A 17,510-nucleotide genomic window follows, 5' to 3' on the forward strand; every position below is an offset into this window, starting at 1 on the left:
GCCCCTCTTCTGGACACAGTAAGGGAATCAGTTGAATGGGACACAGCAGCGGCAGGAGTAGCAGCAACAGCAGCAGCAAGATGGAGGTTTGGTTGACCTTCTTCTCTGTTCCCAGTTGGTAGTGCAGCGCGACTTCTGTCCTTTGCCTCGCCTTAGCAACTTTAAGCCCCCCTTTGGCCCTCGGCTCTTTGCCACGTCCGTGAGTCCTCCCTCAAGTGCTGGCTTAGCATCTTGGGGATCCCTCCCTCCCACGCCAAGCTGACAGGCAACTTGCCATCTTCTCCCCACCCCTTTTTAACAGTCCAAATTGCTCTCTCTCTTCCCTCCCCCTCCCGGGCCCCATGTTTTGGAGCTCTTGCCGTTTAGCACAAAGGGAAGCTGAGCCTAAAATGCTGGACATGGGCAAGACTCTGGCCACCTTCTGTTGCCTTGGCATGCTCCTCTCTTTCTCTCCTCCCTCCCTTGTTTCTCTATAAATATTAGGTACATATTTATATATGGCTTGTCTCTTGCCTTAATCTGGATACCAAAAAAAGAAAAAGAAGCAACACTTAAACCAAAAGATGTACAAACCTCAAAAACTGAGCCACGCAGAGTTCAGACCCAGTGGGTATACAACTGAATCAGGCGCAATGCTTTCTCCTTCTCTCTCCTGATACGTTTTTTAAAGAAAAAAGTCCTCTTTCACTCAGTTATTTGCCATTTCCTGTTTTGCTTGTCCTTCTTGTAAGATCTGCTTCATACAATAGCCTGCCATCTCTCCCACCAACTCCAATCTTTCAGTTCTCCTTGGGCACAGAAATTAAAGGCAGACCGGTTGAATTCTAAAGGTCCTTGGTGCAGAAATGCCGTTGAGTTGAGCAGCAGAAATTGTTTTTTTTAAAAACAAAACAAAAAAAGATACGGAGAAAAGAAAAGGGTTTGGGGAAGTGGTGATGCCTCTTCTTGCCTGCCTTTGGTGGTGGTGTCTCTTCTGTCCTGCGGCGCTTTGTGTTATCCGAAGCTGAAGCCGCGATGGTCCCTCCGCCGGCCGTGCTCCTGGGCTTTGGGATCCCGGCAAGCACATTCCCCCTGCAGGTCGCAGGACATCGGGAAGGGGATAACCTGTGTACAGGAAGCCAACAAACAAATGGGCATCAGTGCCTCCTAGAGAAGGGTGAGGATTTTGATTCTGTTCGCATTTCAAGCAGAATTGATCAAATTCGCAATTTCCGAAACAATATGAGAGCCGAAACACAGCCATCCTTCAAAATTTGCATTTATTAAAATTTTGTGATGCAGTTCATCAACTAAACAACGTTTTCGAAAATGCAGATATTCAGGGAACGTGTGCATAAAAATGAATACGTGAATGAAAATAACATGCAAAAAGGCATGAAGTGATGAGAAATGGCTTGCAAAAATGAGTACCTTTGTCAAAACTGCCTACAAAAATGTGTTTACTTGGAGAAATGTGCACTGAAATGGTGGAGAATTTTCATGAGGATTTTTTTTTTTAAGTGCAGATCGCTGTAGAAATGTAGAGAACTGAATTTAACACTGGAAAAATGAGAAACGAAGTGAAACAGACAGATCTTTCCATCCCTAGTGCCTCCGCTTTATTTGGGAAGCTGCCGAAGGGCTTCTAAAATACGGTAGGAGAGGGCCTTTCTGGTGGCGTTATATCCTTGACTCCCTCTGTCAAAGCGGCCTTAAAGGGACATAGGAAGCGGCCTTCTACTGAGTCAGACCATTGGTCCATGCAGCTCAGTGTTGCCTCAAACGGCTCTCGAGGTTTCCGGCAGGGGACATTCCCAGCCTACCTACAAATGCCAGAGACCAAACCTGGGCCTTCTGCATGCAAGCAAATGTTGTGCCACTGAGCTATGGTGCTTCCACTGCTACAACCTGGGTCTTCTCCAGGCAACCTGTTTCTTAAATATTTCTCCTGATTTATTTTATTTTAGTTTGCACAAAGCTTACATGCAGGTTGGGCTGTGCCCAGCCTTACGGAGCACTTGTTCTGTTTAGGTTTGAGGGGTGTTCATGCGCCATCCCTTTAATCTTTCCATCATCCAACACTTTTAAATGCATTTCCCCATCATCGCATTCCTAACCATAAAGAGGCCTTAACACACAAAAAAGGAGATGTGTTGTGCTAGGGTGACAGGACACTTTAATCCACCTTAATTCTGCAAACCGAACGGTCTGGTATGCACTTGAATCCCTCCTGCAAGATCCTGACTGTTTGGACACAGCCTTAAATTGAACCCTAGAAATTGCAACAAACAAGTGGTGCGGTTTAGCCTTAAGAAGACCATTAACTGATTTTAGAGGTGGGGACTCTTCCAGCCAGAGGTCCCTCCTAGGCAGCCTGCCAGTGGTGGGTGGGGCCACAGACAATGGTGGGCGGGGCCAGAATCAAAAGTGGGCAGGGAACTGAGGAGACTCTTTTGTGACCTTGGCTGTGTCCCAGCTATGCCCAAATTTACAGGTTTCCGTCTCCTGTATTACCAATCCAGGCCAGCATGGGGCACTGCCACAGTTCAAGGGCACATTCCAGCCAAGCGAGAGCACTTGAGAGGATGAGAAGCTGGACCAATGAGGGGGAGGAAGCTGTCGGCCAATGCCGACCTGAACTGGTTGTAAGTAAGAAGGCAGACTGAGCTTGGTGAGCCGGTGACCCATTTGCCCTAACAAAGCAGTCTCCATGCATGCATCTCCTTTCCATGCAGAAGGTCCCAGGATCCATGTCCACTGTGCATGACCTACTCGGACATCACTTTGTAATATTCGAGGGTGAGCAGGAGCCCTTTCTCTCTCTGGTATTATCAAGCATTCGACTCCTTGCATTAGGGAAAATGTGGACCTTGTCCAGCTTTCCTAGGAAAGTAGAGCTTTGGTTCGAGGTAGTCATTCAGGCTTTGCGGCGGGCAGGGGTTGGGGTGGCTCGCAACAGATGGAAGCAAGCTATTGTGCAAAAGGCTACCTGTCTCTTTAAAAAGAAGGCAGGTGCCGAAGCAACAGCTCAGGGTCTGTTGCTTTGGTGAAAGGAAGTCGATTTCAGTGGATTGCATCAGGAATTTACATAAAGAGCAGGGCAAGGCGGGGGGGCAGGCGGGGTGAAGAGGATGACTTTGGTGCCTGGAGTGAATTCCCAAGAGTCTTTCCCATCTGCGCTGCCAGAGTTAATGACCTAATTCCCCTCCCTTCCCAGAAGATGCCACAACCTGTTCAAATGTTTTCATCAAGCATAATGTGCATTCACTCCCTGCTGACACATTGGCTTCTCTTTCCTGCTATGGGAATTTTCCTTTATTTTATTTTTTAAAAAGGGTCCAGGTCATGTAATGAGCTCCTCCCCTGTCTGCCCACTGTGCCAGCACCTTCTGCCACACACACACATGTGACCCCCTTGCTAGGTGGCCTCTCTCTCCCTCCTTCATGCATGTGCCTGCCTGCCTCTTTGCTACATGGCTGTTCTCTTTGCAACCCAAGTTATGCAGAGGTCAGGGCACCTCTTGAGTTTCCAACCAGACAGACTTCTCAAGAAGCTCAAAGCAGATAATTGTCCCTTCTCCCCCGCCACCCATTGTCTTCCAGCAATGGACAGATCATCCATTGGAGTGTTCTGCAGCTATGGAGGTGTTAGGGAAACCACTGACTGGGAAGCGTCAATACAGCTTAACTTCACCCTCAGTGAGGATGTTCTAATGTTCCTCCACGGAAGGGAGGAGCAAGGAGGATCCTAGATTTAGGCCAGCTCCTGCCTGACTTTTCCTGTTGAAATCCATGAGGATTTTCCATCCCGACAGAACATCTTAATCCTCTACAGGAACCATTCCAGAAGTCCTCCCACAGAGAAGGGAGGGGAATCCAAAAGTCTAGTAATATAATTCATACTGGAAGGTTTGTTGACATCAGAGGAGGAGGCCAGAGAAAGGTGGTATTCCCCAACCATAAAGAAACAAGAAAATCTCAATCAAATTGAAAGTATCCATCTAGCTCACCATCCTGTTTCTTATGTTGGCCAATCAGATGCTTCCATGAAACCCACCTGCTGTTACTGGTATTCAGTGGAAAATTACCAGGGTTCTTAGGGACCTTGGGAATGGGAACATAGGAAGCAAACAAAAACAACTATTCTTTGAAATTTGGGCTTCTCTGAATTTTGAAAGTTGGGCTTCTCTGAATCAAACAATCTGTACAACAATGTAAATATTAGGGGAAAGTGTGTATATAATGGGGGAAAAACTGCCTGCAAAAATGTGTATATTTCAAAATTGCATACAGAAATGTGCATATTAGGATAAATTTGCATGAAAATGCTGGTGAATTATTTGTGAGGATTTTTTGAAAAAATAATCTCGAATGGCTAAGAAATGTGGAGAACTGAATTTCAGAGGGGAAAAATGAGAAGCCCAAATAGACAGATTGGTCCATCCCTACTTACCTGTCAAAAGAACCTTCCTTGAAAAACAATATCTGAACCGAAACACAGTCATCCTTTGAAATTCACACTTCTCTGAATTTTGCAATGCAGTTCTCAAGCCATATAATGTGTGTGTGGGGGGGGCATAGCATATACTAGGGTAAAGTGTTCATGCAAATACATATATTGGTGAAAATATTTAAAAATGCATTCTGTTAGGGGAAATTCCTTTGCTAAAATTGTTCATTATGTAAAATTGCAACAAACATGTCTAATAGGAAGAAATCTGGACTAAAATGCTGATTTTTTAAAAAAAACAACACTAACTGAAGTGGAAATTTGGAGAACCGAATTTAAGATTGAAAACATAAGAAACTGAGAGATACTGAAATTGGCCAAGTCGCCCATTCCTGCTGACCACTGCCCTAAGCAAAAACGTAAAGAAAGATACTTCTAACCCTGACCATTGACCATGTTGGCTGAGGTTGATGGAAGCTGGAGCCCAACAACATCTAGTGGACACCTGGTTGGCTTCCCTTGTTATACCCAGTCAAACCATTCGTCCATCAAGTCCAGCACTGTATACTCTGACTGGCTGCAGCTCTCCAAGATCTCAGTCAAATGTCTGTTTCAGGACCTGAGTTCCATTAAAGTGACTATGTGCTTGAGATCTTCTGTACACAAAGTATGTCCTCTACCCATTAATAATGATCCAGAAATCCCAGTATTGTCGACTTAGACTGGCAGTGGCTCTCCAGTATCAGCTTTCATAGTTCTGTAACCTGAGATCTCATTAAGAGGGGATGGAACATGGAACCTCCTTCTTACCTGACCGTCACCATAAAGTCCCAGGGCAGGTTACAACAATATAATCAGCAATTATAAAAACAGATGAAACATGTCGCAAAGATAAAATGAGTAAAACCATTCCAAATGGAACAGAACAGTTTAAATTTAACAAAAGTGCGTCCCACAATACAAAAAAACCCTAATTATCAAAGGCCAGGGTGATTGCATGTGAGCTATTGTCATCTTCCCTTCTGGGCGAGTTTAATTGTCAAGGATTTTTGCACCACCCTCACCCCCCACCAATGCATCAGCCACCTTTATGCATCTTTGGAGATGTAGCAGAGATCCCTAGTCTAGTATATTTTGGCAGCGGGAGCCATGTGAGTAAGCAAGGATTAAACATGAAAGAGCAAGGGGGAAGGGAGAGATTATAGAGATTTCTGAAATTACGAATGGCGGTAGGGGTGAGATTTTTCCCTCCTCTCCTTCTTTCTCTTAAAACTGAAAATCACTCAGTGGAATTGATGGACGCATTCCGTACAGCAGCATGTGTGTAAGTTAATAGTTACTGGAGCATGGTTTCTTGTTTATCTTAGTTCTTATTTATTTATTTATTTGTTTCATTTATAAACCGCCCATAGCGAGTGGCTCTCTGGGCGGTGTACAGAAAGGTTAAAATACAGAATATCACAATAAAATCAACCTACCAGCAATAAACATAAGCAGCAAACAAAAAATAAAAGATTTAAAGTTATAACATTAAACGCTTAAAATGCCTGGGAGCATAGCCAGGTCTTAACCTGGTGCCGAAAAGACAGAAGCGTCGGCGCCAGGCGTACTTCTTCGGGGAGGCTGTTCCACAGTTCGGGGGCCACTACAGAAAAGGCCCTAGATTGAGTAACTGTCCTCCGGGCTTCCCGATGGGTTGGTACCCGGAGGAGGGCCTTAGATGCTGAGCGAAGTGACCGGGTCGGTTCATAGCGGGAGAGGCATTCCACAAGATATTGCGGTCCCACGCCGTGTAAGGCTTTATAGGTCAAAACCAGCACCTTGAATCTGGCTCGGAAACAAATGGGTAGCCAGTGCAAACGGGCCAGAACAGGTGTTATATGCGCTGACCGGCTGGTCCTCGTCAGCAGTCTGGCTGCTGCGTTTTGCACTAGCTGAAGCTTCCGAACTGTTTTCAAGGGCAGCCCTACGTAGTGCGCATTACAGTAATCCAACCTAGAAGTTACCAGAGCATGAACAACTGAGGCGAGGTCATCCCTGTCCAGATAGGGGCGTAGCTGGGCTACCAACCGAAGGTGGTAGAACGCATTCCTTGCCACCGAGGCCACTTGCGCCTCAAGAGACAAGGAAGGATCGAAAAGAACCCAGAGACTACAAACCTGTTCCTTCAAGGGGAGTGTAACCCCATCTAGAACAGGGTAAACATCCACCATCTGGGCAGGGAAGGCATTCACCAACAGTGTCTCAGTCTTGTCTGGATTGAGTCTCAGTTTATTAGCTCTCATCCAGTCCATTATCGCGGTCAGGCAGTGATTCAGCACATCCACAGACTCACCTGTAGAAGATGAAAAGGAGAAATAGAGCTGTGTGTCATCAGCGTACTGGTGGCAACGCACTCCAAAACTCCTGATGACCGCACCCAGAGGCTGCATATAGATGTTAAAAAGCATAGGGGACAAGACTGACCCCTGAGGGACTCCACAATGGAGAGTCCAGGGTGTCGACCAATGTTCCCCAAGTACTACCTTCTGGCGACGATCCGCCAAGTAGGAGCGGAACCACTGCCAAGCAGTGCCTCCAACTCCCAACTCCGCGAGTCTCCCCAGAAGGATACCATGGTCGATGGTATCAAACACCGCTGAGAGATCAAGGAGAATCAACAGAGTCACACTCCCTCTGTCCCTCTCCCGACAGAGGTCATCGTACAGGGCGACCAAGGCTGTTTCAGTGCCAAAACCAGGCCTAAAACCGGATTGAAACGGATCCAGATAATCGGTCTCATCCAAGAGCACCTGGAGCTGACCGGCGACCACCCGCTCCAGAACCTTGCCCAAAAAGGGGACATTTGCCACCGGTCTATAATTGTTCAAGTTATCTGGGTCTAAGGAAGGTTTCTTTAAAAGAGGTCTCACTACTGCCTCCTTGAGGCTACTAGGGACTACTCCCTCACTCAAGGAGGCATTTATCACTTCCTTGGCCCAGCCGGTGGTACTAGTCCTGCTAGCCTTCACTAGCCAAGATGGACAAGGATCTAGAGCAGACGTGGTCGCCTGCACCATTCCAAACACCTTGTCCACTTCCTCAAGCTGCACCAACTGAAATTCATCCAATAATGAAGGACAAGACCGTGTTCTTGCGTTTAAGGGCATCAGAAGAACCCTGCTGGGTCAGACTAGAGGCCTCTCTGGTCTTGTACCTACCAACCAACCAGATGCCTATGCAGTAGCGGTCAGCAGGGCTGAGGTGCTAGCCTGACCTCCCTACACCAGCGTTGCTTCAGTGTAGCAGGGGAGAGGAGGGGAAGGCTGAGGTGGTGGCAAGATTAATGCAGTGTAAATGCACTGGTGGAGCAAATCTGGTGATCCTGCTGGTGTGTTCGCTGCTGTCTTGACCCTCCCCTCCTGATGTCGGTGATGGGAGGGCAGGTAAGTGCTGCACTCGCACCAACTGCTGCAGTGCCTATGGGAGTTCCTTGGCATATGGTCTCCAACAGAGCTTGGAAAAGTTACTTTTTTGAACTACAACTCCCATCAGCTCCAGCCAGCATGGTCACTGGATTGGGATGATGGGAGTTGTAATTCAAAAAAGTAACTTTTCCAAGCTCTGGTCTCCAACCTTATATATGAATGACCGCAAACCTCTTTTGGGTTCTGTCCGCCATTCATTGCTATTACGATCACTATGCAAAATGTCACACTGACTGCTTAATGCCACGTTCTGCATGACCCTTGGTGTAATTTTATGCAACTCTTTGCCTAATATAGGAATATTCAGGGAGGGGCCATAGCTCAGTGGTTGAGAATCTCCTTTCCATGCAGAAGGCCCCATGTTCAATCCTCAGGTAGGGCTGGGAGAGCCTCCTGTCTGAAACTGCGGACAGTCTCTGCCAGTCAGTGTAGACAATACTGAGCTAGATGGACCATGAGTCTGACTTGTGATAAGGCAGCTTCCTATGTTCACCTGGGTAGGGGTTAGGAATGGATGAATCTGTCAGGTTTGGTTTCTCTGTTTCTCTAATCTTAAGTTTATTTCTACATCAATTTGTGACTTTTTTTGTTTAAAAAAGGCCTCATGAAAATTCACCAGCAAACGTCTATGAACACACACCTTTTTGTATGCAATTTGTACTAAATAAAATGCAGTTTATGTTTTAATATGTTTTCTTTAATAATGTTTTAACCCCCTTTTTTAAAAAAGATGATTTTAAAGCTTTTTTTAAAAAATGTTTTTAACGTTGTTTTGTTTTAATGTATTTTTAATGTTGTTTTGTTTTAATGTATTTTCTGTGGCGCAGAGTGGTAAGCGGCTGTAACGCAGCCGAAGCTCTGCTCACGGCCGGAGTTCGATTCCAACGGAAGGAGGAAGTCGAATCTCCGGTAAAAGGGGTCGAGGTCCACTCAGCCTTCCATCCATCCGTGGTCGGTAAAATGAGTACCCGGCATAGGCTGGGGGGTAAAGAAAGGCCGGGGAAGGAACTGGCAATCCCACCCCATATATACGGTCTAACTAGTAAACATTGCAAGGCGTCACCCTAAGAGCCGGAAACGACTCGCACTACAAGTGCGGGGACACCTTTACCTTTTTTTAAGGTCTTTTTATGATGTTTTAAAGTGTTTTTAGCGTTTTTGTTTGCTGCCCTGGGCTCCTGCTGGGAGGAAGGGCGGGATATAAATCAAATAATAAATAAATAAATATTTTTTACTATTATTTTCATGAATATATGCATTGTTAATAGGGCTGTGCAGGGACCCCCCCAATCCCATTTTTGGCTCCAATTTGTAGATACAGATAAGGCCCAATCCAATCCGGACAGGTTTGTACCTGATCCTAATACGAATCTGGATATTACAAATCTCCAGAAATCCCAACTGACATACATCACAAAACCAAAACAGCCATATATATATCTATATATATATTTAACTAGTGACATGAACATTGGTGATCTGCTAGTTAATATATAGGAGATTGAACCTACCAAGTGGATAGCTCCAGGACTTTTCGTGCTAGCCACCTTTAAAATTTGCTTTTTCTAAGAAAGTTTTTTTTTTAAAGACCCTGTCATCTAGGGAGCAGATTAATTTTATATTTACTGCAGTTAGCAACTGGTGGTCATAATAATGGATCAAATAGGTATCTCACTCTATCGGTGGCCAAATTTATCCATGTAGCTCAACTCAAACGCGCTAACTTTGTGCCCTGATGTCCTATCTGACAGCTATAGACTGTTTAGTCTTTTTTACTTATTTGTTTTTTAATATTTATTTTACTATTTTTACTGTTTTCTTCTTGTATTTTATGTTCTGTTCCGGGTCTTTGACCGCAAATAAAGATGTTGTTGTACCTCTTGTGGGAGCGAATTCCACAGTTTGACTTTGGTGGTCATAATAATAATAACAACTCTTTATTCAGAATGCTGACTAATATGCCCACAAGGTTTGGCTGGCTAATAATAATAATAATAAAATAATAATAATAATAATAATGTATAACCACACAAGCTGGTTGCTTCTTATTGTTTGTGGGTGGCAACTGGAACATCAATAAAAATAAATTCCAGAAAGCTGTGGATAAATGTGCCCACAAGATTTAATAATAAAGCAATAAGAACAGAATAAAATTAAAAATAATACAGATAAACTTTTTTAAAAGAGAAGTAAATAAGGATGCGATTGTGATGTGACTGAGAAAGAATTGAAAACATACACAGGCTGAACAAATGCCACTCAACCCCTACCAAAAATTTCTACCAGACAGAACTTTAAAAAAAAAGATTTCTGCATTTTAAGACTTCATTCCTTCCAATCACTGTGACTGGAGACTGTGGGGTGGGGTGATAGCATTCTTGCTTTCCTCTCTCCCCACCCTGGTGTTCTCCTTAGATGGCGTTGTAATTGCTCCATTTCAGAGACACCCTGTCTGGGTTCATTAGAAACTGTTTTGAGCTTTAGATCTGTACAAATCTCTGCAAATTGATTTGGGACTAGCTGATCCGCTCTGCAGAGATTTGCGGCCATTTCAACCCAATCTGGAGAGGATATGAATCAGCCCAATTTGGCTTATGATTTGTTCAAATCTGGCATACAGTCCTAATTTTTATGCACACGTTACCCTAGTGTATACATTTTTATACACACGATGCGCCAGGAGAACTTCATTACAAAATTTTGAGAAGCGCTAATTTTGAAGGATGGCCGTGTTTGTGTATCATTTCAAAAAGTGTGAGTTAGGTAGGTTCACGGGAAGTGGGGAAGAGACAGGGAAGGGATAGCAGAAAGGAGAGAGAAAAGATTGTTTTAGTTTGTTTTTTCTTCTGGCTTTGCTCACCGCCAGTATGTGGCCCCCCAGGAGATTACTCCTGAGATAAAGTGGCCCCTAACAAGAAAAGTTTACCCCCACTGCTCTCAACAAATTGCAAATTGGTTTTGCACAACTTCTGATAAAATAGTGTCGGGTTCCCCGAAATGTGTGCTTCTTTTCCTTTCCTTTCCAAGATCAGCACCTGTTCCACAAATCAGCCAAGAGACTGTAGGGATGACAACTTAAAATGGCCTTTTTAAAAAATGTAGGGTTTCGCATTAGAATTACACCATTTCTTTTCCCCAAAGTGCCGTGATACCCTCTGTGTGTGGGGTGGGGGTGGGGGGAGGGAGAGGGAGAGAGATTCATAAATGGGTTGCTAAAATGAGGATGAGGCAAGATTTCTCCTCTCAGCCTGCACAACTTTGTGGAATTCAATGGCGTGGTCCATGATTAAGGAAGCAGTGGTTCTGGCAGCAGTGATAGAAACCCATCTTTTTGCAATTAGAATGAGCTCATGATTCATGGGTGCAGACTGATAGGAGAGGCCGCTCTACAGTCATAGAGAGCCGCCTGATGAAAGGGAGAGCAGGTAAGCAAAAAGCAATCTTGCTTTTCGCAGCCAACAAGGCACAGAAATAGATTATAGAAGCTCAGTGGCAGAGCATTGCCTTAGCCTGCCGAAGGCCCCAAGTCGATTCCTTGGCACTTCCAGGTGGGACTGGGAAAGAGATCTGCCTGGAGAGCTGCTGCCAGCCAGTGTAGACAAGACTGAGCTAGACAGACCAATGATCTGACACAGTATAAGGCAGCTGCCTTTGTTCCTCACGATTCAACAGGGTTGCTTTTCCAAGCTGCCTTGCTCCAGTAAGAGAACAATTGGGAGCCCACTTTCAGCTCCTGGTTGTTCCTTTGAAGCCTCACCCTAACTTGTCCCCAAACCTGATGGCTTGTATCTCATCCAGGATCCTGTTCTCACACTGGCCAACCAGATGCCTATGCGAATCCTGCAGGCAGGACCGGAGCACAACATTGTCCTCTGCACCTGTGATTCCCAGCAACTAGTATTCAGAGGGGATCCACCGGGCTCCCTCTTTTGCTGTGTTCAGAAGTGAAACCAAAATAATGGTTTGATCTGAATTTTGGCAGATGACTGAACTGCATATTCCTTTGGTTGCCACCCTTTGATCTCATGTTTGACACCAGCTGGACTACAGGGGCAAGCCTAACCAGGCGCATAATCTTATGATGCATTTAAGCTTTTGATTTTATCTATATTTTGATAATTTTATTAAGCCTACTTGTTATTAGAGCTTGATTTTTATCAGTATTTTCTTATGAATATTTTACATTATTTTCTGTAAACTGCTTAGTGTTTTTTTTTTTAATTAAGCGGTATATAAATCTTGTCAAATAAATGAAGAAAAATACTTGTTTGATTGTGATGTTCTAAATAACTGCTTTTAATGGCTGGCAGTAGGGATGGGATCCATTGGCCGGTGTTGGTTCAAAAGCATTCCGTCGCCCTAACAGGCTGACATCAATTTGAGTTTGTTCTTTATCTGCAAGTCACTACTTTTATTGATCCATGAGGGTTTTTTTGCTTGGAAAAATATCAGTATTGATATTTTGAGGGAAATATTGATATTTCTAAAGGAAATATTGATAAATTATCATTCTTACAACCTATATTTTAGAGGCAGATTTTTTTTAAAAAAAGTCCATTTTCAAAATTAGCCACAGAAATTTGCTACATTAAAAGCTGATCTTCAATGATTGAGAATATGTGAATTAATGGAAAATCTGGTACCAAATCCAATGTGGGCAGAATGCTAACACATCCCTAGTTGGAAATTAATGTAGTTGTGTATGTGTGTTACCTGCCCTGGTTTTAATTTTACAGAAAAGCAAGTTATAAATGCAATACAAACAGGTATGTGAATTTGTGTACCAATGTGAGATCATAGCAAATCTATCTGTTTGCAGAGTCTAATCCATTTTAGTTCCATTTCCTAATGGTGTGTTGGTTAATGGCTCCCCATCAAAACTCTGTCTCTCCCTCTCAATTTAACAATGTGGTGCATTTGACTCCCTTTGCAATGCCATGCAGCAGAAAAAAAAGTAAGACAGAAAACTTCACTAAGCATTCAAGCTATGAGCAATCTGGGAATCTGGGCAGGGTCAGGAGGTCGTAGACATTAAAAGGAAATAGGATTTTGCTTTTCCTTCATGGAGGCCCTCATCCCCTCTGGATCCCTAGCAGAAGGTGCCATTACCTGCCATTGGTTAGGAAGGGCTGCATGGAGCACCCTTTGTTAAGCCTCAATGATGCTCTTGGGTCAGTGGCAGGGCAAGCAACTCAGTAACTGAACACGTTCCCTTCCATGGCTGGCTCCGCTCGCTATCTTCCTCTCCCTGCCAGGCTAGCAAGAGAGCCTGCCTGGTTCAAAGGGGTGTGCACATGTGCTTTATGAACCTCACAACCAGGTAGGGATGGCCACATGGTCAACTTTGCTTTCTCATTTTCCCAGTCTTAAATTCAGCTCTCCTCATGCAGACATCCATTTGCAATTTTTTTAAGCCCTCATGAAAATTCATCAGCATCTTATTGTGAATTTCTCCTAATATACACAGTTTGGTGTGTGCAAGTTTGCCTAGTGTACACATTCTTCCAAAACAGCTTCCAGTAACAGAATGCATTTTTGTATGTTAATTTCACTAACAGATACATCATTATACACATTTACTCCAGAATATGCATTTTTGTACACGTTATTTGGATGTGCACTGCAAAATTCGGAGAAGTGTGACGTCTGAAGGCTGGTTGTGTTTCACATCGCATATTGTTTTGGAAAGTGAGAACGAGGCAGGCTCCCCTTCAAATGCAAACTGAACCAAGTATCTGTGCTATATCTCCTTTCTAGTCCCCTCACTGCTTTGCTCACTCTAGAATTCACACCCAAGTTTTGTTTTAATTCTAGGCCTTTTCATGAAGGTGGCATAATCTTATGCAGAACACCCTCCTTTTTGCTTGCCTTTCAATGTCTGTTACCCTCTCCCCTCTGGAATATCTTGTTTTCACATTCCACTCAAAAAGCGCCTCAAAGGGCAAACTGAGGAGTGGGGCGGGTGGGCAGGCCTGGTACCATCAGGCAGCCAGGTTGGGCTCCGGCTGAGGGCCGCTGTAGTCCAGAGGGGACCCTTAGGGTAGGAGGATGGAGCACCCGCTCTGCGATCTGTGGCAGTGTTGGGTAATGCAAACCAATCTAGCCATGGATGGCAGAGTGGGAGCTCCCAGGCACCCCTCTGATAAAGGCAGCGCAGGTGCCTGCCTCACCTGCCTGTTGTGTTAGCATGTCAGGGGTCGACATCTTAGGTGATAGCAGGTATGTGCGTGCAGCATTTGGGGTTTGTGCACTGACACGAGAGGTAGGTGGGGCCAGCAGGCCTATTTAAGCCCTGTGCCACCTGTATCAGAAGGGGTTCTTAGGGTGTATGGTGCTGCAGGCCCAAGTCAGGCAGGTGCCAGCCCTAGCGGGGTAGGAGTGGGGAGGAAAAAAAACCTGTATTTGAGCAAAGGTCTACTCAAAACCAGTCAAGGGACTCAGATAGGAAAAGATCTCGCAGGGCTGGGCCCCACTGTCCTAGCATCTGCATCAGAAACCCAGCAGGTACCTGCAAGCTCCTGGATGTCACAGAACAACACAGCACAAAGCCACACAGTCTCACACACTTGCAAGAGCTGTATAAATCGAATCATGAATCCCTTGTAGTGAAAGTAAAGCATCAGTAAGAAAAGGGAAAGGGTTTGTCGTGGCTAAGTGGTTAGTGCATTGGCTTTGCATATTGAAGGTCCCAGATCCGACCCCTAGCATCTCCAGGTAGGGCAGAAAATGTGCCCTGTGTGAAGACCTGCTTCTGGTCAGTGTTGACAATACTAGGTTAGATGAACTAATGGTCTGATTGTGTCTAAGGCAGCTTTCAATGGGTCATACTAAGTTCTACTCAGAGTTGATCCATTGCAATTAATGGATCTATTCAATGGTCATTGTTTTCAATGGGTCAACTCTAAGCAGGGATTTGTTGGATACAACCCCACATTCCTGATATGTTTGCTTTCATTTATTTAGGGAAGGGTTGGGGAAACTTTGGCCCTCTAGATGTTGCTGGACTAAAACTTCCATCATCCCTGGCTATTGGCTGTGCTGCCTGGGGCTGATGGGAAATGGAGTTAAATATCACCTGGAGGGCCACCACTTATACCTCCCCAACCTATGTGGCTCTGATTGTAAATGGTGTTGAAGGCCTGTCTAGGTAGAATGGATGGGGGATAAATCTGATAAATACACTACACTGCTCTATTCGCCAAAGGACCTCACTCAGTGGAATATGGGCTGTGGTCTTGGCCCCAGCCTTGGTATCAGCCAAATGCTCAGAGTTGGCCTTGCTCTGTGGGCCTCCCGAAAGCAAAATGTGTGGAGCAAATATATAGCTCTTGGATAGTCCATGTGGTACCCAGGGTTGTGGAATTCCATTTCCCATCAGCCCCAGCCAGCATGGCCAATGGCCAGGGATGATGGGAGTTGTAGTCCAACACAATCTGGAGGGCACCACATTGCCTACTCCAGATATATAAATCATTTTTGACAGTTTACTCCCCCCCCTCCCTGAAATTAGTTCATATCCTATCCCATGTCCACCAGAAGCTTTGTTACTTTTTTGGACAGTACGTTTTAATCCTTATTTTGATTCACTGCTGCAAGGGGAATTAGCCAGGGAACAAGCCGTCTTTGTACTAATTGCTCAGTATTTGCAGAAAAACACTGCCCAGTGCATTTCATTGTTTAAACAGGGCCAATATTTTTTAGAAGAGCTTCTGGCAGATCTGTGTCCTCCAGGTTGGAAGGATGATGTCTTTCGGTTGTACAGTTTCTTCTGTTTCAACAGAAGCGAGTCATTGGGGAAACAGGATAGTCATAGGAAGATTGGAAGCTGCCTCATTCTAAGTCAGACTCTTGATCCATCAAGCTTCGTACTGTCCATGCTGACTGTCCGTAACTCTCCAGGGTTTCAGAGAAGGTGCCAGGGATTGAACTTGGGACCTTCTGCATACAAAGCACATGTCTGCCATTGAACTACTGTCCTTCCACCAGTAGGTGCCTGGTGTGCCTCTCTGGGGAAGGAGTTCCATGAAACTGGTACCATAACTGTAAAGGCCCTCTCTCTGGTGGCTCCCATCTCATCTATGATGGCAGAATTGTGTATTTGCCACAGGTAACTAGTCTGTGGCAGTGGCTCCCACCTGACAATTGCTGAGGGTCGATGCACTACTTAATGATTTTTCTGTGGCTCTGCAGGGTTTGAGGCAAAGATCTTTTCCAGCCCTACTGGGAGATGCCGTGGATCAAACCTGGGACTTCCTGCATGCAAAGCAAATACTGTACCACTGAGCTTATCTTTTAACCCATTTAAAATATTAAATCTGATAGTGTTCCTTTACCATCTCAGGGTAGTAAAGGAACAACATCAACACAAGAAACAAGGGAAAGAGTGACAACATTGGTCCACAAGAAAGAAAACATCCCCAGATGTATTTATTTGCACCTTGGAACAAAAAGAAAAAAATGGAAATGGCCTGCCTTCAAGTCGATCCCGACTTATGGCGACCCTATGAATAGGGTTTTCATGGTAAGCTGTATTCAGAGGGGGTTTACCATTGCCGTTCTCTGAGGCTGAGAGGCAGTGACTGGCCCAAGGTCACCCAGTGCGCTTCATGGCTGTGTGGGGATTCGAACCCTGGTCTCCCAGGGCGTAGTCCAACACTTTTATACTGGGAATTGACCCTGGGATCTTCCTAGGTTCCTGAACTCCCTAACACAGGAACGGGGAACTCCAAATGCTTTTGCACTCTAAGGCCCCATCAGCACTATACCTTTAAAGCAGTTTCAACAGTCATGGTTTCCCCCAAAGGTTGTGGGAACTCTTCGCTTGTTAAGGTTGCTGAGGGTTGTTATTCCCCTCACAGAGCTGCAATTCTCAGAGTGGTTTAACAATCAAACCCTTCTCCCAGGGAACTCTGGGAATTGTTGCTCTGTGAGGGGAATGGGGGTCTCCTAACAACTCTCAGCACCTTTCACAAACGATAGTTCCCAGGATTCTTTGGGAGAAGCCATGACTAAATAATAGTGCTTTAAAGGTATAGCACAGAGGGGACTCTCTCCCACCAGCCCTGCTGGGATAGCCAATGGCTAGGGGTGATGGGAGTTGCAGTTCCACAGTGTCTGGAGACCCCAGGATTGTTTGCCCCAACAAAAGAACATAGTAAGTTGTTATATAGCCAAATCAGACCACTGTGCCATCTAGTCCACCCTCATTGATGACAGCTTTCCATGGTCCCAGGTGGAGGTTTCTCAAATCACTCCTACCTAAGTGAGGCCATAGTTCCATGTGCAGAGCACATGCTTTGCATGCAGAAAGTCCCAGGTTCAATCCTGGGCTTCCCTAGTTTAAAAAGAAACAGCAAGTAATGAGGAAAGACCTGCCAGAGACCCTGAAGAGCTATAATCTGTCTATGTTGGGTATTTGTTCTGATTTATTTGCAGGGAGGTTATGCTACAATGAGCATTCATCCTCTCGTGCTTGTGCGGTGTTTACACATCGTCCCATGAATCATTCATTCATCCCACACTTTATAGCGCATTTCCCCATCGCTTTCCTAACTGCAAAAAGTCTGTTTTTTAAAAATAATTTGTTAACACCAGATCAAGAAAGCACTTTAGTT

At 44.9% G+C, this 17,510-nt stretch overlaps 1 protein-coding gene across 1 annotated transcript in view; it reads right to left on the reverse strand.

The window, feature by feature from the left end:
• Positions 1-356: 356 nt before the first annotated feature.
• Positions 357-17,510, reverse strand: part of PAPPA (pappalysin 1) — a 284,791-nt gene continuing 267,637 nt past the window's right edge. The window contains exon 22 of the mRNA XM_061604307.1: positions 357-1,104. Coding sequence (XP_061460291.1) covers positions 994-1,104 — 111 coding nt within the window. The 3' untranslated portion in view covers positions 357-993. The remainder of the gene's footprint in view (positions 1,105-17,510) is intronic.

Source organism: Rhineura floridana, chromosome 20 (genome assembly GCF_030035675.1).
Source record: "Rhineura floridana isolate rRhiFlo1 chromosome 20, rRhiFlo1.hap2, whole genome shotgun sequence".
Taxonomy (NCBI): Eukaryota; Metazoa; Chordata; class Lepidosauria; order Squamata; family Rhineuridae; genus Rhineura; species Rhineura floridana.